This window comes from Petaurus breviceps, unplaced genomic scaffold (genome assembly GCF_028583685.1).
Source record: "Petaurus breviceps papuanus isolate PSGF00001 unplaced genomic scaffold, PetGlider_PUasm1.0 90804, whole genome shotgun sequence".
NCBI classification, from domain to species: Eukaryota; Metazoa; Chordata; class Mammalia; order Diprotodontia; family Petauridae; genus Petaurus; species Petaurus breviceps.
In genome coordinates, this window is record NW_027187348.1 from 11,507,203 (window position 1) to 11,533,924 (window position 26,722).

At 37.7% G+C, this 26,722-nt stretch overlaps 1 protein-coding gene across 6 annotated transcripts in view; it reads left to right on the forward strand.

The window, feature by feature from the left end:
• Positions 1–26,722, forward strand: part of ANKRD44 (ankyrin repeat domain 44) — a 366,132-nt gene that overhangs the window by 181,631 nt on the left and 157,779 nt on the right. For all 6 annotated transcript variants that reach the window (XM_069070155.1, XM_069070154.1, XM_069070157.1 and 3 more), the window contains exon 3: positions 15,170–15,248. In XM_069070155.1, the coding sequence (XP_068926256.1) occupies positions 15,170–15,248 (79 nt within the window). The remainder of the gene's footprint in view (positions 1–15,169; positions 15,249–26,722) is intronic.

Here is a 26,722-nt window from a genome sequence, read left to right on the forward strand (position 1 = left end):
AGATGAGAAAATGGAGGCCCAGAGAGGAGAAATAATTTGCTTAAGATCATACAGGGAATTAGTGGAAGAACCAGGTCTTTAAAGATCTTTTTAAAGCCAACAATATGGAATGTTTCTTTCATTGAGAAATTTTGTGGTGAGACAGATCAGTGCTCCATTTTAAGTGATGGACTGTGGTCAAATTGGGAAGTAGAGTGAGCGCATCCTGTTGGCTTAGTACGTCTGTGGCTTCTCTATGTGTAGGTCATATGCCTATCGTTCAATTCAGTTTAACAACCATTTATTAAAGGCCTTCTCTGTACAAGCTAAAATTATGCTATGGCTGGGTATACAACCTTCCATTCCATGGGATGGGGCTGTAGGCAGGGTTCAGGGTGTAGTAGATCAATGAGGCATTTCTTTACTGTATAGTTCCTACAGAGCAAGTACATTAATGGCAGAATCCATAGCAGATCTTCTAGTCTCAGTCATTTCTGGCGATCTTCTTTGTATAGCTCCACTCTTTACCAATGAATTAGATATTTTCTGGCAAATCTAGGGATGCTCCTAAGGTCTTTTGGCTTATTAGATGACTTGACTAATGTTTCAGTATTTATTTTATCCTTCTACCAGCACAGATCACAATCCCATCACAACTTAGTAGATAATTGTGAGCTGCTTTGGATAAAAAAACCCTCACTTGCTAGGCTCTCTACAGTTAGATAGTTTGGTCCTAGTACTACACACATGTATACACACAAAGTCTGTGACCAGTCCCTCAGCTTAGTTAGACCTTGCAGACCTCACATTTTGCTGGTGTAATCTTTGAGAAACTTCACGTATGATAAGATATCAGAATTGGGCTTTGGTGTGTTCATGTGTGTGTGCGTGCGTCTACATGCATGGACATGCGTTTTATATATACACATTTACATGCATGTCAATAACCAATTCTTAGAGAATCTTAATACGATAAAATACATTTAACACAAATTACATGAAGCATAATCTTTGTTCCGAAAGTGCTGTAGGATTTTTCAGGATCTCAGAATCAGCAATGGTCAATTAGTCTGCAATTAACAGGTAATTAAGTACCTTCTATGTGTCAGGTACTGTTAGATATTAGGGCTACAGTTACAATGAAACTGTCCTTCTATTACATTTATATTCTAGTAGGGGAGATAGCAAGTATATGTCATGTGTGTAAGCCCAACTAGACAGTTGGGTCCCCAGTGCGGCAGCTACTATTCCTCACAGATTGTTATTTGTCCTTCCTTCTTGAAGAAGACCAATGGCATCAGGAGGGTGATGTCTTGACTTGCAAGTGAATGGGATTTAAGTGAGGCAAAGCTGTGCAACCTCATCAGCCTCACTGTCTCTTCCAGGGTCATCAGATTCCAGTACATACAATACAAAGAAATATATAGAATGTTACACATTCTGAGTTTCCTCAGCCCTCCATTTCCCAGGATTAAAGACCCTGGGTCTTTGTGGTTCAGAGCATTAGATCTTCAGGACCTTCTATGGTTCTTTAGGATGGAGTGCAAGGGTCCTCCAAGTTCCTGGAAGCCTTATCTCCCTTGATCTGAGAACTACCTGTCCTCAGAACTTCCAGATTCCCCCATGTTAAGTGTTCTGGCCTTCTGGGGCAGGACTCTCACCTTTTGCTGTGTCTGGACACAGGGCAATGTAGGTCACATGACTCTGTGACTAATCACCCTGGGAGTGTTGCTGGCTTATTTCCCTGCCCTGGAACCAGCCCCGATTGGAAGCCTCTCCTATCAACTGTGGGGTTCTGGCTAGTTTTTTGTGCAGTTCTGATGTGGCACCAGTTGTGTACTGTAATTTCTCAATGGACTCCTTGATCATTATTAGATCTGGCATGAATTTCCGTTTTTTTCTTGACTCCATGTGTGAGAGCTGGGCAGTCTGTATCCATTCAGACCTTTTGTTTGGAAAGTACCAGGCTTCTTTCCTGATATGAAACTGCTTCAAATTGTACTTTCATGCTATCCCTTGGGTATCTCTACTAAAACCTAAATTAGTTTTTGAGAGGAGAGGAGAAGGCAAAGACACTAGAGTTATTACTATCAGCTCATATTTGATGAGCTGATAGTAATACATTAGTCAATGAGGTTTTTTATTGTGGTGAGTTTTTTTGTTTAACTTTTAAAATATCTTCTGCCTCTCTGTTAATGAAATAAACACTGGCAAACATGGCTTACAATTGTGGACAGAGAAGACAGTATTATTATATTAGGATATTCAAGGCCCAGTAGAACTTAATTGTTTTTAACATATGTATAACTTTTACCTCATTTCTGAAATTCCACTACTACTTGTATTCAATATGGGGATTAACATTTACTTCATAATCCCATCTAGTGTCTTCTCTACCACCAGCCAATTAGATGTCATACATCAAATAGTGATTTCCTCACAATCACTCTAGCAGGGTTCTTCAGATTCTCAATTTTATTAGTTTTCCTTAGCATGATCGTAGTCTGGAAAACCAATTCTTTCTAATCAAATTTATGGGCATCTAGTTGATGCAATGATTAGAGTGCCAGCCTGGAGTCAGGAAGACCTGACTTCAAATCTGACCTCAGACACATGCTAGCTGTGTGGCCCAAGGCAAGTCACTTAACAGTGTTGGCCTCAGTTTCTTCATCTGTGAAATGAGCTGGAGAAAATGGCAAACTACTCTAGTATCTTGGCAAGAAAACCCCAAATGAGGTCACAAAGAGTTGGATGTGACTGGAATGACTGACGAACAACAAAAACAAAATCAAATTTATGAGGGACTGATTTATAGACTTGAATATCAGTTTATTAATTTGCAATGGGAAATATTCCTGGTTTGAGAACTGGATTAGTGAATTGCACAGGACACGATTTTCCTTGTTGGTAAGTTCATCCAAGAGTGAGGTAGTCTAGTGGAGTGGAAAGAGAACTGGCTTTGGAATCCGAGGGCCTCACTGGTGCCACTAATTACCTGGGTAGATCTCACTTTCCTTGTCTGTAAAATGAAGGAGTTGAATTAGACAGTCTCTAAGGTTTCTTCCAGCTCATGATTTATGATCCTGTAACCATATTACAGGATAAAAGGTTTTCTTTAGTGACCCCAGAATCAGGAAAAAGCAAATTAGTCTTTGCTAAAGGAATATTCCCATTAAGCTAATATAAGCCTAGTGTGTGATTCTTCTCTACTCTGAAGATACTTTTATCTAAAGAGCTGAGCTGGAATCTAGGCATGAGTGAATTTTGATGATTACTTTGGACTGTCCTGGTAGCCAACTCTCTTTTTTTCAAAATGCACCTAAAAATAAAGAAGCTACCTTCTAGTAGAATCTTCCTCATGATCTATTATAATTTCTAAAATTGCAGTTTTTGTCAAGCCAGGATTTTCTTGCTAAAGGCTATTACAGTACTCAGAGAACAGATCCCAAGTTATTAAGGACAAAAGAGAACAAAGTCAATGAGTTTCTAAGTGTAAAATTAGGTTATGTCTAAGAGTTTCTTTCATGAAAGGAGCCATTGGTCTAATAGGTTACCAGGTAGCTCATGATATGAGAACTTAGTTCTGATTTTTTAAAATTAGCTTCTGAAAAGAGAGATTGCAAAATTTATTTGCTATTTGAGCTTATCTTTCATTAGTTGAGTTTTAGTGAGACTGTTTCTAAATGATATGTAGAGGCACTTTAATCAGCAATGCAGTCATTAATTATATTTGACTCCCTGCAGAGGGTAAATATGGAGGTAGGGATGGAGAAAGGTTGTGAAGAAAGTCGTTTGTTAACTATAAAGCTTTATATAAATGGGATTAATAGTAATAATGAGTAGTTGTTATTTTGAAGCCCCAAAACTCGACTCCTTACTGACCTTTAAAATTCAAATTAGACTAGCCTTCTGCACATTCCACCATCCCTACATACTTACCAGGTCTCTTTGGGAAAAATTTTAATACATCCTAATGCAAAAAATTCTTTGTGTCATGGACCCTTTTAGCAGTCTGGTAAAACCTGTGAACCTCTTCTTAGAATAATGTTTTAAAATTCATGAAGTGGAAAATAAATTAATTATATCATGTCTTATCATATCTACTTATCTCAAATTGGCGGACCCCCAGAATAGTTCAACAGACCTGGTTAAACAGAACCTAACATCCCCCCTTAAGTAAATTACGCCCACTGGAGTACTAACCGAAGACCAATAAAGTTATCTTCTCTAATCAAATTCATAGTCTGGTATATAGACCCAGATCGAGCTGGATTGGGGGTTGGGTAGTCCACACACATCTGAAAGGTCAGGAATTTACCATGGAGAGGTAAAAGAAGGAGGGATTTATATACCGTGTTTCCCCGATAATAAGACACTGTCTTATTTTTTTTTTTTTGGACAGAAAAACACCAGAGGGCTTATTTTCAGGGGAGGGCTTATTTTAATGAATATTGACAGCAATTTTAATAAACAGGTAAATGTGAACAAAAAAATGTACCTTTATTCAAAAAGCAAATCACTGGGGAAGAACAGGATGACGAGCTCACTGCTGCGGCTCTGATTGGATGCAGCTCGGAGTGCAGCGTGCGTTTCACGGAGGGGGGGGACGGTGCATACAGAGGGTACCGTAATGTAGCGTGTAGGGCAGGGGATCACCTTCACTACAGTAGCAATCTCAATAGGGCTTATTTTCGGGGGAGGGCTTATTTTAGAGGAATCTTACACAGTAAGGGGGGGCTTATTTTCGGGATAGGTCTTATTATCGGGGAAACACGGTAGAGACTGATCCCATAGTTCCATTAGAATCGTTCTTTCCAAATCCCCCAGTGATCCCTCAATTGCCAAATCTCATGACCATTTCAAAATCCTCATCCTTCTTGAAGTCTCTGCAGCAGTCGACACTGCTCAACACTTTCCCCTCTCCTGTATATCTTCTTTGGGTTTTGGTGATATTTTTCTTTTGGTTTGCCTCTTACCTGTCTGATGTCTCCTTCATAGTTGCCTTTGCTGGGTCTTTCTCCATATTGAACTCTCACTGTGGGTGTTATCCAAGACTATCGAAGACTCTTCTGTCTCCATACTCCCTCTTGATGGTCTTATTAACCCCTGGAGGTTCAGTTTTCATCTCTATGGAGAGGATTCCTTGATCTATATAGGCAACCCTAGTCTCTTTCCTGAGCTTCAGGCATGACTGACCAACTGCCTATTGGGGATGAAGGTGTTATAAAAAAAGCAGGAGACATCACCTAAGCAGCTGATGGGAATGGTATGTTTTCAGAGAAACGGTCTTGCTGGTAAATAAGTGGATCTTATTTACAGTGCTAAACTTGATGTTTTATCATTTGCCAAGAGGCTTTATAGAAGAGTACATTAACTAATTGAAACTTGCTACAAGATAATGAAGATTCTGGTATAGAAAACTGTGCCCACTGCATTTAGCTGCATTTTGAAGTAATTACTTGGCATTGACTCTTGATTGAGCCATTCTTTGTTAAAGGTTCTAATAGCCCTACATGGAATTTTTATCACCAACATCTATTTGGACTGTTTTCTAAAAATTTTCAGAAAAGTTGTAGGCCAGATGGATAGCAAAGGAAAACAGTCATCAGTATAGACTGACCAATCATTTAAATTAAAAGGCTCTTCTGCTGATCACAAAAGTGGCTTTAGAAGTTTCCACAAAGATAATAGAAGCAGCCCTACTCAACAGAATGGTTTTACTCTATCTGAAATGGAAATTATTAGGCATTCTATGATTGTTTGGCACTACATTGCAAATAGGCCCTGGCTTCACATACCCACTTTACATCATTTATATAGGTTCCCTGGAATAACTGGTGGCCTCTGGAATTCCCCTTCCCTGTCTGCTAGCTTGGAATTTTCCTTCTGCCTTCACTGATTGCCACATGGGATTTCCCTGACTCTCCACCAACTCACATCCCTTTGATCTCCATTAGCCATTGTCCCAAGGCCAGCCTTAAGTCACAACTGGGGTGGGTGGTGGCCTCTGGTGGTAGAAAATAGAGGAGGAGACATTAAATCTTATTGTTATCTCTCTTCCCTTATTCCCCATCTGCTGATATTGGGCCTGCGGGCAATATCCCTCCCTAGAAGCCCCAACCTATCCTTTACTCTAGTGCTCCCATACTTGCCCCAGAAACTCTGAAAAAAAAATGCCACAAAGGACCCGGGTCTGCTTTTCTTCCAATATGTATGTAGATGAGTCTTATTCCAGTTCTTTTAGCACCTAAAAAGCCATCATTAGTGTCTCAAAGACAAAGATGACAAAAATAGAAACTGAAAATTGTTAGAAGCCTTGTGGGAGAACAGGCACACTGAGGCATTATTGGTGGAGCTGTTATAAAGTGGTCCAATCATTCTGGAAAATGGTTTGTAACTATACTCCAAAAATGACTAAACTGAATATAGTCTTTGATACACTACTAGGCATATACCCTCCAAGAGTACAAAGAGAGCCAGAAAGGACTCAAAGGTACAAAAATATTTTTAGTAGCACTTTTTATTTTAGCAAAGAATTGTAAACAAAATAGGTGACCATCAATTGGTTGAATGACCAAATAACTTATGGTATATAAATGTAATAGAATAAGAAATTATAAAAGTGATGAAGAAAAGTCTGAGAAGACAATTATAAAATGACAGAAAGTAAAATGAGCAGACCAGGAGAGTAAATTACACAGTGACTACAACTGTATGAAGAAAAATGATTGTGGAAGAATTAAGCACTCTAATCAGTTCAATTACCAATCCTAACTGCAGAAGACCTATTGCAGAGAAGAGGGTAGACTAGAAGTACAGAATAAGGTGCACACATTCATGCATGGCCAATGTGTGAATTTGTTTTGGCTATACTTACTTGTTATAAGGAAGAGCTTTTACTTGGAGTTGGGGAGTGGATAGGTCAAGTCAGCAAATATCTATTAAGCACCTTCTACTATTGCAAGGCATTATATTTAGTGTTAGGGAAAGTGATATTGAATAAGAAAAAAGAAACATTTTATAGTATTTATGAAACATTAGAAACAAAAACACAAAGGGCAGGCAGATGACCCACTGGATAGAGAACTGGCCCTAGAGTCAGGAGAACCAGAGTTCAAATTTGGCCTTAGACACTTACTAGCTGTGTGACTTTGGGTAAGTCACTTAACCCCTATTGCCTCAAAAACAACAACAACAGAAAAACAAACCCCAAACCAAATACATAGAAGAGTGCAGAAGGAAATTTTGCACAAGGGACATAGACAAGGAGGAGAGTGTTGCTGCTATTCTGTTTAATGTTAGAATAGATTTATGATTTTAGTGGTATAAACTCAGGTGATAAAACTCCCTTTACCAAGGCAGGTTGGCCTTTCTTTGCAACTTAAAATGTTAGAGAGATGCCCAAAAGAGGAACTCACAGAAATTAACATATGAGTGATATCAAGAGCTCTCTTCTCACTTTACAAGCTAATTGAAAGAAATCCACGTGATTATTATTTAATATAAAAAGAAATATTGTTGATTTTACTCAGGAATTTTCAGACATTACAGTTTGTGATAAAAAGTTACAGATAATACAATAATAAGATCAGGATCTATAGAGTCTTGTCTAGAGGTACTTAGCCATGTAAGTCGGAGGCAGATTTTGAACCTAGATCTTGACTTTAAGGCTGGCTCTCTATGTAATAGAAATCCATAGTTTAACATACAACCATCTTTCTCTCTTTGTCTATTGGGATGTTCGTTATTGAAGTTATATTAGATAATCTCCAAGGTTCTAACCAGTTCTCACATTCTGTGGTTGAAAGAGTCCTCTTACAGGATTATTCTGGGCAAATGCTCTTCACCTACTTAAGAAATTTCCATTTGTTCTCCATACTTGTAGAAAAGCAAGGCTTTAGTTTATTCTGCCCTTTTCCTTATCAAGTGACAAATTTCCTGACAATTCCTACATTTTCGTCTTGCCTGAAATAAAACTTCCAAAATCAGTATAATAGTTATCATGTTATGTGTAACTTTTAGGTGACCTGATTCATAATGAGACGTGTGTGTATGTGTGTGTGTGCATGTGTGTGTAAGTACATGTAATATATACTTTTTGGACATGGTTGTTGTGGGAATTAGTCTTGCTTGACTGTACATATTTGTTACAAAAGTTTTGTTTTGAATCCTGACGATCCCAGAGCATCCTTTTTCTGTTATAACCTAGATTTCCTTTCCACTTTCCTTCTAAGGGGAAAAAAAAGTGAAGTAGTTGTAGTTGCCACTGATTCATTTCATCTGTGATCTCATTCTTCTGTGAAGAGTTTAAGTATGTGTTTGGTAATATTAGAGGAATGGAGACATTAATTCAGTTAACCAATTCAGTTCAGACTCGGTTATTATTTGTCTCTTATTAACTTTTACTTGGTGTCAGAGGTATAGATACATCATTAACTTTGCTATTATGTTTCTTTATATTTTGTGGTGGGAAGAAATCTATATTTCATCTTTTAACTGTGAGAACTTTTAAAAATTATGCTAAAATGTTAAAATGGACATCTTTTTTGTTTTTTTCAAAATAAATACTTTATTGTTTTATTTTTTTTTCAGAAATCAGCCTATGTGATAATCCAAACATTTATAAACCTTTTAGACATATTTCTTTTAAAGAATATTATTACTTCAGCTTTTCTTTTATTAAGAATTTAAGGGATGGCTAGGTGGCGCAGTGAATAGAACGCACCTGCCCTGGAGTCAGGAGGACCTGAGTTCAAATCTGGACTCAGACACAACACTTACTAGCCATGTGATCTTGGGCAAGTCACTTAATCCCAATTGCCCTGCATTCCCCCATCAAAAAAAAAAAAAGAAAAAAAAAGAATTTAAATTAAAAAAATTAATAGAAGTTGGGACCATCTTCAGTTAGGGTACTAATGGGAGATGAAGAGCTTTTGTGTTGTTTTGCTGGCTCAGCTAGGGTTTTGAACATCCATTAGAGTGTGAACTCTTTGAGGGCAGGGCACAATTTACTTTGTTTCCTCAATGCTTAACACTGTGCAAGGTGCATATTAGGAGCTTAACAAATGTTTGGTGATTGATACACCATTGGTCCACCTCGTGTGGGTTTCAGCTCCAGGATGGCTGTTGCTTGCTATTCTGACATTTTAGAGCTCACAAGGTCAAAGCAATCTCCAAGCCCCCTTCACCTAAAAGCAAGAAGATTAGATAAAGCAGAGACAGAAGCCACACAGAAGGGCCATGTATTCTCCAAAATCTACATGAGGATTGGCTTTAAGGACTGTGTTCATTGGCCAGCACCTCATGGCATATTGGTTGAACTTCATTGTTCTTGAAATTAACATCTGAGACTGGGATGTTTAGGACATATATAATGAAATTCTTTCTGTGACCTTTAACATTCCTTTTATTTTTAGCTGCATTTTAAATTCTTCTGAGTGGCATTTTTGTTTATTTTTATTTGTTTTGAGGGGAGCTGGACCTTCTTTTTTCAGGTACAAACCAGGAGCTTTGGTCCACAAACTCATTTGCTACCAAAATCTTCTCATTCATGCCAGTGCAGAGCTTAATATCATATGAAGAGATAAAAATTTCCATGACTTTTATCAGAGTGTGAATTTTAGTGTATAGTCACTTCTGAGATTTAGTGAAAATTATAGTCATGGAAAAGTTAGTTCCAATGAATAGGCAACAAATAGAAGGTAATAGTAGAAATCTAAACTTATTATTATTATTATTATTATTTGCCAATCCAGGGAACCTTGTATGTATGTGTGTGTGTGTGTGTGTGGGGGGGGTGTTTATAAGGTAGTAAAGGCAAAGATTAAATTTCGTTGAAAATTGAATTGGAAATAGAGCCTGGCCTATTCTTTAGTATTTCTTATCTCTATCTCTCAAAGCAGTTTTACTTTAAATCCAAGTTTATTTCCCATTTTTACAACCCATTTGATGTAGTTCTGTTTTGTCTGTGGCTTTCTTGAGGAAACATGTCCCCTACACAGTCCATTCTTCTTTCGGCTGCGTCTTTGACTTCTTGGCGCATTGCTATGTCCAGGCAAACAGCAGTGTATCTCAGATGTCACATTAAGTTCTCTGGGTCTAATTTGCTAGTTATTTCCCGGTGCCTCTGTCTTAGTGGATCATTTGCCTGAATCAGATCTGAAAAATGAACCTTAACATTCTCCCTGACAATAATGTAAAGTTTTTTTTAAACACGACTTTCTAGTTTTGCTAATATTTCTTTCTCAGTGTACAAGATGCAGAGTATACAAAGAAGGTTTTCTTAAAAGCAAAAATGGCTATAAAAAGCTCAGATTGCATTATTACACACCTTTTATAATTCCACTTTTCACTTCTAGCTCATAATTTATTAGTAATTATAGCTTCCAAAAGACATGATGAGCATTGATTCATCTCCACAAATAAAAGCTAGGGTGCATCCTGTAGTCATTCTAAGTAGCATTTTTAGTTCACTGAAATGGCCTGATTTACTGTCTCAGACTTCCTCTTAAATATACAGATTTTAGGTTCCTTTATTTTCTTTCATCTGCTTCTTATATTGTAAATAGACAATTTAGAAATTTCCTCTCTGCTCTCTCTACCATGGTTTTCAGCTCAGTAGGCAATCACCCCCTTTATGTGCTACCTTGTGGTGCCATGGGCTATTAAAGAGAGAGAAGGTTTGCTTTCCTTGGATGTCACAACTTGGAAACTGGATTTATGCTGACATCAACTTTCAACAAATAAAATATCTCAGAAATCAGCAATAAAAAAGTGCAAACCTTCTATCTCTTTCCAACATGCAAAGTTGGATGTCAACATAAATCCAATTCCATTTGAAAAAAAATTTTCTGTTGGATCTGTGTAAAAGAAAAGTTTTAAGAGATATAATCTGACATAAATCTGATTTATAAGAAAGAACGTTTTAAAAATCCTATTACCCAGTAATATTTTATGTATTTCTCAACCTACTTGTCTCTGAGTTATCTTTTATTCTTCTATCACATACATAGTTCCTACAAAAACTAATATTTTTTATTTCATCTGTGTACAAAAATTACTTGAAAATAAGGTTGAAGGTAAATGTGATAGGACAGATACCTACCACACTATCCCTGAATAGGAATCTGATTTAGACCCATCCTCAGAGTGGAAATATGACCCAGGGCAAAACCTCACTGCACTAGCAAAAACATTTTCATCACATCCAGAGGATGATATTCATTCATAGGTCAGATGAAAAGTATGACTCGGTGTGGGACCTGCCTACCTTAAAAGAATGTTTACAGAATTAGAACTGGATGGGGTGACCAGGTGGCGCAGTGAGTAAGAGTGCCGGCCTCAGAGTCGGGAGACGTGGGATCGGTTCTGGCCTCAGATACTTAACACCCACACAAAATAACTGGCGTATAACCTTGAGCAAGTTACTTAACCCCAATTGCTTAAAAAAAAAAAGAATTAAAACTGGAAGGGGATTTAGAGGTCATTTAATCCAAATCCCTACTTTTGTAGATGAGGAAACTGAGGTCAAAGGAAGTTAAATGTCCAAAGTTACACAGGCAGTCAGATTTGAACTCAGGTCCTGGGACTCTAAACTCATGGCTCTTTCTACTTCACCACATTGCCTCCCTGCTTCCATCATCAAGATACATTTAAGTGCTGGAGAACTCTAAGAGCTATATTAGTTATTGGTATTTATTCACGGGTGGGTCACCTAAAGCCAGTGTGAATATGTTCAGGTAACTGAGAGAAACTTTAGTGCTATGGTATAAAATCAAGAATACTTACCCTATGATCTCACTCAACACACCCTTGTTATGTTATGGAAACTTCAGTTTGAACAGGTCATGTTATAAAAGATGAAAAAAAAATCAGTAACTTCTAAAGCCAGCTAAGTGCCTAATGACAGACCAAGCAGATTCAGAAGAGACAAAAGCCTGGGAGATCTCTTGGGTTTTTCTTTTAGCAGACAGCTCCAAATCAGAACATGAACCAGCAATTACTTTGCTCCAGGCCAGATTAAGTCACAATTAATTTGATTCCATTTCACTTCTTGTTTAAATCACTTAAGTAAAGCTTAGCTTGTTGAACCAGACACTGAAACCAGTTCAATTCACTGAAGAGTATGAAATGATGTAATTTTTGTTCTTAGGTTCACAAGAAATGAATTAGGTAAATGTGGGCAGGAATTGGAGAACAAACCAGGATGCCATCAAAAGTAGGATATTTTGATATTATATAAAATCTTATAAAAATTATGAGAGGGTAATTTGCCTGGGTCATTTGTATTTCTCTTTAGGAAAACAAAGTAATAAACTTATTTTATTAAAAAAACAGCAGCTATTTCCCCCTTAAATCTTAACTTTTAAAAATAATTTGATGTGGCTATACTTTAGAAGAACAAGGACCCAAATCTTATATAGCAACAACAATAGATAGAATTTATATAATGCTTTACTGTTTTCAAAGCACTTTACAAATATTTGATCCTCACAATAGCTCTGGGAGTTAGCTTCTCTCATTAGCCTTATTTTATAGATGAGGAAACCAAGGCATACCTCTGTCTTGACTTACCTAAGACCACACAACTAGTAAGTGTCTAAGGCTGAATTTGGCTTTCTGACTCTAGATCTAGTACACTACCCACTAGGCCACCTAGTAACCTATAAAAATAGTAGTAATAATAATGGATATTTACATAGCATTTTAAAGTTTGCCAAGTGCTATATATAAAGAGTCATATCTGAGCTTCACAACAACCCTCTCTCCAGTTCTTTTTCTTCTTCTTCCCATTTTACAAATGAGAATGACTGAGACCCTAAGTGACTTGTCCATAGTCATTGAGCTAATAGATTGAAATCCATCCTCTGACACCAGCCACGCTACACTGCCTCCTCCATGTCCAGCGTGCCCTGTTTTTGTTTTTTGTTTTTTTAATCTCGTAATTTCATGCATGGCCTACTTTCAGTTATCCATAATAACTGCCAACAGGGATAACACATATACAATAATTGAAATGCACCTTAGCCATTTAATGTCACCCTCATTCTCCACAAAACCTTTTTGTCAGAAGTGATAAGGAATGGCAAAATGGAGTGGTTTGAATTTCAACTCTTATGATTTCCCCTGCCTGCCATCTGGCATGGATACTAATGAGTCATGAAATGCCTAAAAGCAAGAAGTCAGAGGGGGGAGGAGCAACAGCAAAAGGGCCTGAGCTGGTCACAAATTGAATAATCAGTCTCTGAATAATGAAGAGCTGAGTAAGTTGCCTGTATAATTAAGTGCTAGCAGAACATGATCATAAAAGGGAACTGCTAGTCAAAGTCCTGGGGATCTTTACAGTTTTCCTGAAACACTTGGTTGAGAGAAAGCACAGGGTACAACCATCACATTTAGGTTAAATTGGACTTCACCTGCCATGATCACTGAGGAAGAAAGTAATGAGAGAATTTTATGAAAAGGAGGCTGCCTGTTGACTAACTTTGGTGTTTAAAAATCCTTATGGTCCTTGCCTATGTAACTAGTCACTTCTCTTTAAAAAGAAAACAAAACAAAACAAATTAATGTTTCCAACCATGAACCATTCCATAGAACCAAACTTAATGATTTCCAGAGAAGTTGGAACTTGTATATTACAACAATGGAAAGTTGAAAGGGAACTAAAAAAATCAGCTTGGTATGTCCTTGAATACAGGATGTGCCCTCTTGGTCCTTTCTGATTTGATCTTGATTTTAATAAAAGATGTAGGGAAGAAAGGACTGTATACAAAGAAATTATACATGAAAATTATAAAGGCATCTTAACCAAGTTCTCTGTCTCCTATCAGAACCATAACTAGACATTTTCACGCTTGGAGCAGTCACCTGAGTGTAAGGTATATTCAAGTGATGAGGACAGTCCAAGTGTTGATTAATCACATTGAAGAGGAGGCAACATTTCCCCCTAAGAGTCTGGTTCATGTTGCCATAGGGATCAAAGAGATCCCAAGAGATCAGTGCCAATGGTGGTTGAAGACTTTTAAGTGGAATGCTGTGGGGATATTGGTTACCTGGGGAAGAAATGTGGCCCCCCCCAGGGGATGTATGCCCCATTGCCTATCAGTTCTCTGGGAAAAAAACCTATTTACCCCACATTAATTATGGTTCTGCCTCTAATCTCTCTACTCTCTTTCACAGGGCTATCAAAAATTTTCTTCAAGTACAGTCTAACCATGTCACAACTCTGCTCAAAGACTTTAAGTGGCTCCCTATTGACTATAAAATATAACCTCCTTGGGGTGGCCAGGTGGTACAGTGAGTAAGAGTGCCGGCCCCAGAGTTGGGAGACCTGGGATCGAATCCAGCCTCAGATACTTAGCACCACACCCAGAAATAATGGGTCGTGTAACCTTGAGCAAGTTACTTAACCCCAATTGTTTAAAATATATATATATATATATATATATATATATATATATAAAACCTCCTTAATCTGGCATTTAAAGTCCTCTATAATCTGGTTCCAATTTATCTTTCTAGCATTATTTCACATTTTCTAACATAATTTATTGTATATATGTAATCTTATGTCTCTATATCTGAAATATAATAGATATTGCATAGATCCTACCTTTCATTCAAAATAGACTACTAGCTGCTTTCCAACATCAACATATTATCTTTGCCTCTGTATATTCATATTCTCTTTTTCTAGTTTCTGGAATGTACTCCTTCCTCCTTTTTACCATTCATCAGTCTTCCTTTCCTTCAAGGCTCAGCTCAGGTGGCCCCTACTCTACGAAGCCTTCTCTGATTCCTCTTAGCTAGATGCATTCCCTCCCTCCTCAGATTTTCCCAGAGCACTTAATCTGAGCATCTCCATGATACCCTACCATGATACCCATACCTTGTTGTATATTTTTCTGTGCACTTGTCATTCCCTCAATAAAATATGAGCTCCTTGAAGCAGGGGTTGTATCATGCTTGTATCTTTTTATCTCCAGGGTTTAGCATATGGTGCCTTACACATTTGTTCAGTTGGTTCGTTTATGTGGTACATGTACAGAATAAATTTGTAGCCTGAGTCATTCAGTTAGAATTTTTGGACTTCTACCTCAGCAACTCTGATAAATGTTCTTTTCTATTTGTGTCACCCGTGGTGCCGATCAACCATCACCAAATATTTGAATTCTTTTTGTTTTCCTCCTAGGATGCTGAGAAACGAACGCCACTTCATGTTGCAGCTTTTCTGGGAGATGCAGAAATCATTGAACTCCTAATTCTTTCAGGTAAATCCAGTGTCCCCGGAAGTCAATGCAAACCAAATGACCACCTAGAGAGAATATTGTCGTGTTACAAATGACCACATTAGAGAAGATAACTAAAAGGGACCTAAAGAAATAATATTTTATTATGTCTGTGAGACATCGTTTGATCAATACTTTCTTGAATATAACAAAGTCAATGAATGCAGTTGTTTGAACTAAAGAATAACTTATCATAATAATAACTGATATTTATATGGAAATTTAAGGTTTGCAAAATGCTTTGATACATTATTGTAAACACATACTTTTGATCCTCATAATATAGCCCTGTGAAATGGATACTATTACTTTTCTAGTTATGTTGATGAGAGAAATAAGGCTTTTGTTGTTGTTATTTAGTTGTTTTCAGTTGTGTCCAATTCTTCAAGACCCTTTTTGTGGTTTTCTTGGTGAAAATACTGGAGTGGTTTGCCATTTCCTCCTCGAGCTCATTTTATGGATGAGGAAACTGAGGCAAACAAGTTAAGTCACTTACCCAGCGTCTTACATCTGTAACTGCCTGAGGCTGTATTTGAACTCAGGTCTTCCTGACTTCAGGCCTGGTACTCTATCCGCTGTACCACCAAGCTGCCAAAAAAAAAAAAAATGAGGCTTTTAGAACTTAAACAATTTACCTGCTTAGGATGGATCTTATCTAGGAAGAACTCAGGCAGGATTCAAACCTAGCTTTTTCCTGCCTCTAAGGCCAGGTTTCTTTCCTCTACATCATGCTGCCTCTTTACAGTGTTGGATAGTGGAAAACTCATGAGACCTGGGATCAGACATAACCTCATTTTGTGTCTCATTTCTGCCATTTATATTAATGATATGGCCCTAGTCATGTGAGGCCCTGAACCAATCAGAGCTTCAATTTCCGTATCTGTAAAATGAGATTTTACTAGACTCAATGGGTTGTTATGATGAAAATGTTTAGGCCATAAAATAATATAAAAGTTGACCATAAACCATAGAATGATATATAAATTGGTGTTATTGTTTCTCTATTAAATACTTTCTATTAATGATTTTTTCATATCTGATCAATATCAGAGTAAAAATTAGAATGCCACAAAGTAGATTAGCTCAAAATTGTTTTATTTAGCAGTGTTTTATTTTGTGCAGTTACTTGTGCCTCACTATTTTTAAATGTTAATATTTGCTTGAAAACTGGGATTTTTAATACCTTTTGCCAAATAAATTTCACAAAAAGATGATAGGCTTTCCCTCATAAGCAATACTGGAGCTAGTGCTTCCCATGGAGTATAGCTAAGTCAATGTAAATGACCCTGGTTGACATTTCTCTTAATCCCCTGCATTTTCCATTTGGGGAGATAAAAATTCAGGACATATGGCCTTGTCTCATCACAAGCCTTTAGTCTAGTGTAAATTTTTGCATTTGTTTCCTGGAGTTAAATGACACCTATGGGATTTCTGAATATGTTTTATAAAGCATTTACAGGGCTATTTGAAAAGCTAAGAGTTATTAAACTGTGAATCCCCTTTGATCTAGCAATACCACTATTAGGTCTGTTTCCCAAGGTGACCAAGGTAAAAAGAAAAACAATCAATCTGTTTTAAAACATTTCTAGTAGCTCTGTTTGCAGTGGCAAAGAACTGGAAATTGAAGGGATGCCCATCCAACAGGGAATGATTAAACAAGTTGTGTATATGATTGTACTGGAAGGCCAATGTGCTGTAATAAATTATTAACTGGTTGAGTTTAGAAAGACATGGAAAGACTTGAATGAAATAATGAAGAGTGAAATGAATAGAACCAAGAGATTGTTGTATACAGTAAGAACAATATTGTTTGAAGAATAACTGAATGACTAAGTTATTCTGAGTATTATAAATACTCAAAATCAATTACAAAGGACCTATCAAAGAAGATGTTATACATGTCCAGAGAAAGACCTAATAAGTAGAAGTATGCATAGTGTGGTTTTGTGTGTGTGTGTGTGTGTGTGTGTGTGTGTGTGTGAGCGTGAGAAACAGTGGTCTTTTCTATGCATGATGAGGAGGAAAGGAAGGAGACAGTAAAATGGAACCAGAAAAAGGAAGGCTAAGAGTGAGCCATTGTGGAAAAAAAAAACAAAACTGAGAATTTTTTGAACCAATGTACCTAACATTTTCTTTTTTTTAAATTAGTTTTCAACATTCATTTTTATAAGATTTTGAATTCCAATTTTTTTCTTCCTCCATCCTTTCTCCCTTCCCCTAAACAACATGTCATCTGATATAAACTGTCCTTGTACAATCATAGTAAACATATTTCCACATTAGTCATGTGAAAGAAGAATCACAACAAAAGGGAAAACCACAAGAAGGAAAAAAAAAAGAGAAAATAGTCTGCTTTGATCTTCATTCAGACTCCATAGTTTTTTCTCTAGATGAGGATAGAATTTTCCATCATGAGTCTTTTGGAGTTATCTTAGATCCATATATTGCAGAGAAGAGCTAAGTCTATCAAAGTTGGTCTTTGAACAGTGTTGCTATTACTATGTACAGTGTTCTTCTGGTTCTGCTCACTTCACTCAGCATCAGTTCATGTAAGTCTTTCCAGGTTTCAGAACTGAGATTTTTTAAAAAGTTAGCTATGTTGTAATTGGTAGTATATAATGTTGTCAGTGATCTGAGAGGCAGCTATTAATGTTACCCTCAAATGTTAAGACATTATCTAATTCTTATGCTTGTATTGATCAGGAAATGTTCAACAGAGGTAATTATGGCCAACCACAAACCATGCCTTTGGGCCACTGGCCAAAGCAGAACATCAGACTTTGTGGACCATAGGTCTATCCCATTATCACTTGCCTCATCCTCTTAAATACTTCCCTCCCCCTGACCGCAGAAGCTAAAATATTGAAGTATTACTTCTATTAAAGCAAGTAAATTTTTACCAGCTGAAGGCTGGGTCCCAAGAAATTTGTTTAAGTTTTAGATCTGCTCAGATTTTACCTGAAAGCTAGTCCATATCTGGACAACTGTTGCTTTAGTAATTGAAATTAACCTATAGGAGGCTGTAAAAACAGCCAGAATCTTAAAAACAACAACAGCAGCATAAAAAAAACCAAGTACTTGAGTCCAGAATGAAAAATTCCATTCCATAACATCTCATAATGCACCCAACTATTCCTGCCACAGTTTCAGTACCAGGGTTATATCTTTATTATATTGTATAAATTTTGAAACTGTATGTTTGATATCAAGTTTGTTTTCATTTAATTCAATAAACATTTATTCATTTCCTACATTGTACACAGTCCTATGTTCAATGAAAGGGATATAAATACCAAGAAAAGTCCCTGCCCTCAAGTAGGGTTTTTTCTATTTGGAAAGGATATAGCATGTACACAGATAAGTTCATACAAGGTAATTTAGGAAAGGAAAGACCACTAACAAGTAGGGAGATGAAAAGTTTTGTGAAGGAAGTGGCACCTGAACTGAGCTTGGAAGCAAAATTACTAAAAGTAGAGAATAAGGGTAAGGAAGGGAGTGCATTCTGGGAATGGGCAGAGTTGACTTGTGCAACTATGCAGAAAGAAAATGGGAAGTTCAGTTTGGGGAGTAGCTAGCTGAAGGGGCCAGTGGTGTTAGCTTCTATAGCTTTGTTTTCCTTCAGATACTGGGAAGATGGGGGCAGAGGCAATCTGATGTTCTGGGTCAATTAAGTACCTAGATTTCAGATCCTCCAAACTACCCAAATCATACATGGTATCCATTCCTTAGACATATCACTAGATGATCCTTGTCATGAGGTGAAAGCCCTCACATGGAGGAAGTTGTTGGCTCTCAGTTGGAATGGAAGGCTCTGGGTTGGATTCCAGAGACTAGTGATTGATGATGTTTGTGGCCTCAACTGGTTTGGGATCATTTCTGAGTAGAGAAGTTGGAGTGCAAAGACATGAACTTTGTCCAGTTATTTGTATGGCACATGTCTAGAGAGGGGCATCTTCTTGAGAAATATAATTTCCTGTCACTATCACATATGTATATACATTAACCAGTCTATCTTTGACTGTAACTATGTAATCATGGGAGAGTCGCAGCTATTTTAGATTATCTTCAGATCTGTGCCCTTGCTTAACTTTGGAATTGAGACTGGTTACCAATCTTGAGCTAAAAAGATCTCTAGTAAAATTTTCAGCCCTACTTTGGAATTTCTTTTCAAACCCTTTCCATCCCTTATCCCAAACAGAAAGTGAAAGACACAGAGACAGAGACAGGAAAGTTTTCCAAAGCTTCTAACCACTTGTGAATTGTCATGATTCTTGTTGGTTTTTTGTAGAAAATGTCCTTTTCCTACCTGGGTTTTGTTTTGTTCTCCTGAGAGAATATAATTGCAAGATCACCATATTCATCATTTCATGATCCTTCTTCCATCTGGCAGCTGACACTTAGGGAAAGCATCTAAAGAAATTTCAGATTTAATAATGAATGAGGTATTAATTATTCCCATGTTGGATAAGTGATTTTGTACCACCAAAGCCATTCATTATTGGATCACCCTCCTTTTTCTTCATTAACATAAGGGGGCAGGGTAATTGTGATAGTAATGGCAATTAAAGATTCCCCTGTATTGGCTTGGTTTTCAAATTGATTGTATTAAAACCCAGAGCTTGTTAATCCCACCTGTGGGATGGACTTTTTGATGTGAAAAGAAAGTCCTGACTGGGAGGAGCTGGTGACGTAGATTTGGAGAGACAAGAGAGAGGCGGAAGTTCTTTTTGGAAGCAGCACCTCGTGGAGGGAGAGAGAGGCTAAGAAAATTGCTGGTGGCCGCTTTGAATTGCCCTGGACTTTTGAGACCTGCCCCCTGAGCTGCCAAGGACTGAGGAGACATGGCTGTTTTGCTGGTACTTTGTCTGTCTGTTTTGATGTTATTTTGCCAGATTTGTCCACTGGTGAAAGACTGTCCTGTTGAAGAAGTCCTGGAACCTGGCATTTGGTTAAGAAGGCCTGAGACTGTCCTGCAGACAGAGAGTGAATACTGTCCACTGGTGAGGGACAGTACTGTTGTTGCAGGGGTCTGGAGACTGTCCGGCAGACAGAATGAATACTGTCCACTGGTGAAGGACAGTGCTGTTGTTGCAGGGGTCTGGGAGCCTTTCTGTTGGTTTAGAAGCCCTGAAGAAGGATTTTCTTGTTGTATGTTTACAGAAATCCTGGGAGAGGGCTTTGCTAATGTGTTCAGGGGTTCTAGGACTGTTCTACAGACAGAGGATAAATTCATGAAGGGACTGGCAATGTATCTTATGGCCTTGCTAAGCCTTGTCTCCCCAGGAACTAAGATTGCTGAGAACTTGCCTCGTGTCAAGATGAAGAAAAGACCTCCATTTGGGTATTAAGTGCTGTGTTTAAACTTGATGTAACTCTGGGGTAGATTGAATTGTGATCCAGGGGTGGGGAACTTTTGACCTTTTTGTGTTCTATGGTTGAGCAAATGAATGTATTTTACTTAAGTTTGGAAACTAATCTCCATTTGAGAAAAGGGGCTTTGTGGTGGACTTAATTAAGGTATAGCCTAGGGGTGGAGAAGTATTTGGAACAGAGACTTTGTAATTGATTGAATGATTGGAAAGTCCTGGGGTGGGGTAGGCCTTGGAGATGATTTAATCACACTTAGTAAATGCTGTATTTTGAATGATGTCATGTTTTGATCTTCTCTGTTCTGGGTTTGTTACTGAATAAAATAGAGAGCACCTATGCTGGTATTTTGAACCTGGGAAGTTGCCTTTGCTTGGTATTACATTACAGTAATCCAAGTTGGTAGAATTCCTATGGATGATATCTCCTGATTTCCAAAGGAAATTTAGATGCCTCTGAGGCAAACAGTGGGAGATAAGGTGTTAGGTAAGAATTCAGGACATGCAGATGTGACAGATATTTTTCCATAAATTGACTTTCACTTTTGGTTAGTTTAAGCTGCTGCTTTGGGAACTAGTTTAGAGGGATTTAAGGTAAAGGGAAGATTAAGAACTAGTTAAATCACTAGTGATTCAGGTAATCTGACAGCCAGATCATTAGCTATGAATTGCTAAGGATCAGGTAGAAGTAGCAGGGTCCATAGAAAGAAAAGCAAGGTTGATGATAATAGTTACCTAGCAGTTACATACCACCTACATGGTGCCAGGTACCATGCCAAATACTTAAAAAAATATTGTTTGTTGTTGTTCAGTCATTTCAGTTGTGTCTGACTCTCCATGACCCTATTTGGGATTTTTTGGTAGTGTTATTGGAGCGGTTCACCATTTCCTTCTCCAACTCATTTTACAGATGAGGAAACTGAGGCAAACAAGGTTAATGATTTGCCCAGGGTCACACAGCTAGTAAGTGTCTGAGGCTGGATTTGAACACAGGTCCTTCTGACTCTAGGTTGGCATTCTATCCACTGTACCACATAACTGCCCACAAATATTGTTACATTTGATCAAATAGAGAGATATCATTTAGAGGTGAGGCTCTCTCCAATAATTGTTTTCAGATTACATTTTGGACTGGACCGAAAAAATACATAGCTTTAAAAGCTAACAAGCAAATAATACGTACATACAGACATTAGATGTAGATAATGTAGACACTATAAAATAAACTATAAAAATAAAGGATATATTCCTACTATGTTGTCATTGCTTTAAATATTTTGGTAATTCCAGGATAAATATAACAAGAACATTGAACTGGAGTGGCAGTCGGGTGATCAGGATTATGGTCCAGGTTTTGCCATTATTTAACTATGTGGCTCTGAGCCAGTCACTTTACTTCTGAGCATTAGGTTTCTTATCAGAAAAGTGAGTGGTGGATGGATCACTCCACTATCAGAGTCCTTTTGGTAAGGACTGGATGATAATAGTGTTGATTAGTGATTTTAGGGCAACCTAAAGGGAAGTCTCCTAGTGGTATGTCATAGGACTAGGACATTTTGCTAAATATATTTTGTCAATGATTTTGATAAAGGAATGGTGTGTTTATCAGATTTGCAGATGATCTGAGATTCATAGGGGTAGCTAATACATTGGGATCACAGAAATGGGATATAGAAAAATCTCCATAGCCCAGAAAAATAAGCTGAATCCAATAAGGTAAATTTAAATATAGATGAATGTAAAGCCTTGTGCTTACTTTAATATACCACCTTCATAAGTACAAGATGAGTTACGTGACTTGACAGTACTTCATATCAGATATGGAAATTTTGGTGGATTGTAAACTCAATATAAATTAACAGCATAAGGAGCAGCTAGGTGGCATAGAGAATAAAGCGCCGGCCCCAGAGTTGGGAGGACCTGTGTTCAAATCCAGCCTCAGACACTTAACACCCACACAAAAAAACTAGCCGTGTAAACTTGGGCAAGTTACTTAACCCCAATTGCCCTCCAAAAGGCAAAAAAAAAACAAAACAGTATAACATGGCTACCCAAAGGGCTAATTTGATGGTAGGCAATGTTAATCAAAGTTTAGTGTCCAGTTGAATTCTGCCCTGGTCACACCACATGTGAAGTATTGGGTTCAGTTCTAAGCACTTTATTTTATTTTATTTTGCTTTTTGCAGGGGATAATTGGGGTTATGTGACTTGCCCAAGGTCACATGGCTAGTAAGTGTTAAGTGTCTGAAGCCATATTTGAACTCAGGTCCTCCTGACTCCAGGGCCAGTACTCTATTCACTGTGCCACCTAGCTTTTTAAAGGAATACTATGGTACTTAATAATAGCTATCATTTATATAGTATTTGGGGGTTTACAGAGTGTTCCACATATTATTTCATTTGATCTTCATAACAATAAACCTGGGAGATAGGTGCTATTATTAGCCCATTTTGCAGATGAGGAAATTGAGGCTAAGAGAGATTAGGAACCACACAACTAGTTACCATAGAACTCAAACTCAGCTCTTTTTAACTCCAAGTTTAGCACCCTATGCACTATGCCATATAATTGTCACTAATAGCAAACCAACACTTTATATTTTTTATATCATTTGATCCTCACAGTAACCACCTCGGATAAATGCTATAATTATCCACACTTTGTATATTATAAGCTTATAGATAAGGAAACTGAGACTGAGAGCAGTTAAGTGATTCACAAAGGTTTACACAGCTAATAAATGCCTAAGATAGAATTTGAACCAAGTCTAGCATTCTATCCCCTCTGTGACATAAGCCATCTCTGATAGCTCACATTTTGTATAGCATTTCAAATTTTTGCAAGGTATTTTGCAAATATCTCATTTGATCTTCACAATGACCAATAAGATAGGTACTCTTATAATTCCTATTTTTACAGTTGAGGAAAATGAACCTGAGAGAGGCCAAGTGATTTGACCAAAGTCATAGAGCTACTAAGCATCTCAGATAGGATTTGATCTGAGATCTTCCTGACTCCTAAGTCAGGAAGCTTAGCTGACCATCTCATGTAACATTTATGCATTTCATATGCATTTGTATGATAAAATGTCTCAGTTTGAATGAGTCCAGACTCGCAAATCAGTTCACCAGGATTAGAAATATAAATGTTTGTTCTGGAATATTGGCTTTGACCCTGACATTGTCTGCTAACGTTATTGCTCTTTTTCCTTCCTTTTAGCATCACAGCCCTGTCTTTTGGTAGTTGAAGGAAGAAAAACATTTCCTCTGGTTATTATTCTCTGAGTGCTTCGCTACTGTACGCTAGCTGCTGAATAGAACCGTGAAACAAGACCCAGAAACAAAAGACCTTATAGTTGTACTCTGGGCCTTTTGGGTGCCCTCATTTCTATAAGACTCAGAATCCTTGAGGGTCATTGTTGATTTTCTTGGCTAAACCTTATCCAATGGTCAGGTAGAGAAAATGCCTTTTAAAAAAGGCATTGAAATGCTGCTTGTATCATTGCTCAGCACACAATGGCTCCTGTCTGGCAGGTAAATAGAAGGCTGATCCCTAAAAAGTCAGTTATAAATATTCATCTCATCGCTAAACCTGTCGGGGGTGGATTTGTCTCCCTCTGATGTGTAAACAAGATGCTGACATGTGCAGAGGAAGAGGATGTGGAAGACACCAGTAGGAGATAACACTGATGATTCACTGCCTGCTTCCGAGCCCAGATAACGATGCTTTTGTAACAATTATTTTGGGGGGCTTGGGGAGGGGGTTGAGAAGAGGTTGTTTTCTCGGCTGCCACCTATTCAGCTTTTTGAGAAGGGCAAGTGGGTAAGTGAAGGACTCACTTAAATACTGAGAGAAATGATTTCCTGGGTTTTTAATCATCCTTTTAATTCTCAAGTGATCCTGCAGCAGCCCTGAAAAGGCACTAGAGAGTATGCATCCTGACAAACTGTGTAGGTTGACTGTGTTGTACCCAATGCAGCTTGGCACACGTGCCCTTCTGGGTTAATACATTCTTCTCCCTGTCAGAGTCTCAGAACAAAAACCCACATATGGAGCCATTCAAAATGGAATTGTTGCAATAGCTAAGTGTATTCAAATTTTAGTTTCTTTTGGATTAGTCCAGTAGACATGAAATTGATGAATCATTCAGCTCATACATATTTTACTTGAGCAGATACTGTATTGTTCAGGACTGTGCTGATGGGCAGGTACCTATTTGTCATTATTCCTTAGTCTTACCTCCAAGGTTAGGTTGCATCCCAAGTTACTGTGTGAAGTAGGAGAGTTACCAGTTTTTCTTTTGAATCATCTGAAAGTTTGAGATTTCTTCCAGAGGATGAAATCAGCCAGCAGCATTTTTCATATGATTGGTTTAGAAAAATAGCCTAATTAACCCCCTGTTTGCCCCTAAAAGGAACCAGAAGGACATTGCTCTGAGCTTCCTAATGACCAAAGGAACAAGGAGATTGTGTGTATGTGTTTGCATGTATGTATATATGTATGTGTTTGCATGTGGGTATGTATGTGTGATACATGTGTATACATAATGGGAAGAGGTATACTGATGATGGTAAGAGTTGAACTTGCAGCTATGGAGATGAAATAGGACATGGAAATCTTAGTCATATGACTAAGAGGTAGACAGAATTAGAGACAGAGAGGTAACTAGAGTGGGGTGAAGACGGGGCTTTTCCCCAGATATTGAATTTAGAGGACACTGGCAATATGTATAATCATAGGGTTATAGATTTAGGACAGAAAAGAACCTTTGGGACTTCGAATCCAATCCAGTCCTTCAGCAACATAGAAACAATAAAGCGTATCAGTCACTTAGGTAGAATAATTAGTTGAAATAGAATATTAAAAAATTCTTCAGCTGGGATGAATTTTTCTCTTACTCTTCCTACCTCCACCCTACCCCAATGGGGTGGACTTCCCGGGCATGGTCTTGTGCTAGTGTCTGTTTTTTTCTGTCTTTTACCATGGAACAGTGTTGCTGCTCAAAGGAGGATACATTTCATACTGATCTGCCTCAGCAAGTGCACTTTTGTGGTATTTGTCCAAGTCACAGAAATTTCTGCTAAGGCTTTGAGCTGATTTTTGCCCTTTTAGGTAGTTCTGTTTTTTGCTAGTGAGGGAGCTTCTGGGACTGAGATACTGAATTCCAAGGTAGGATATTCTTGAAATTGTATTTGGAGAAACCAAATGATTTGTGGCTCTTTTCCAGTCCTCTTCACCCTGTGGCAAGACAAGAGGTTTTGGAAGCATTCATTAGCCTGCCTCAGTCTTTTCCAAGTTGTTTCCTCTGTCCAATTTTGGGGAAAGATCTTTGGAAAAGATGTCTATGAGAATACAATAAAGATTTAGCTTGAAAACTGCCCAACATAAAACTCAAATGAGTAATTGTACATAAGTGTAGTTAGGCAGCATGTGTACTGGAAAGGTCATTGAATTTAAAATCAAAAGACCTGGGTCTGAGTCTTAGCTGTTCCTCTTAGATGATTAGCTGTGTGACCTTAGGCAAATCGCTTAACATCTCTGAGCCTCAGTTTCTTCATCTGTACAATGAGGTTAATATTCATACTGTATTCTTCATGGAATTGTTGTGAGACTCAAACAAGATAAGGTATGCAGATAAAGTACTTTGGACATCTTAAAATTCTGTGTGTAAATAGAGCCAACACATTTCAGATATATTTTAATGACCTGGAAATTTGGGAATATTTAGGTTAAGAGCTCTGGGTTAGTCCATGTTGTTTTATGGTAAAGTAGAAAGTATGTCAGGTGGGAGGGGCAAATCAAATCAAGTTGTTGGTGAGGTATCCTGAGGTTGTACCTGTACTTATTAGGTATATATAACTGATGTGGTTGCCAAAAGAAATTTTCTTCCTAGGAGATCTTTCAGAGTAGGCTAGACCAATGGAGTCAAATTCAAATGGAAAGGGGGCCATTCAACCATATATGAGGATCTCAGCACATGCATATTGACTTAGAAAACCACATGTTAACATTATGTTCTATTGTATTTTTATTTACTTTATTAAATATTTCTTTCGTTACAGTTCAAGCTCCTTCAGATCAAGAACTAT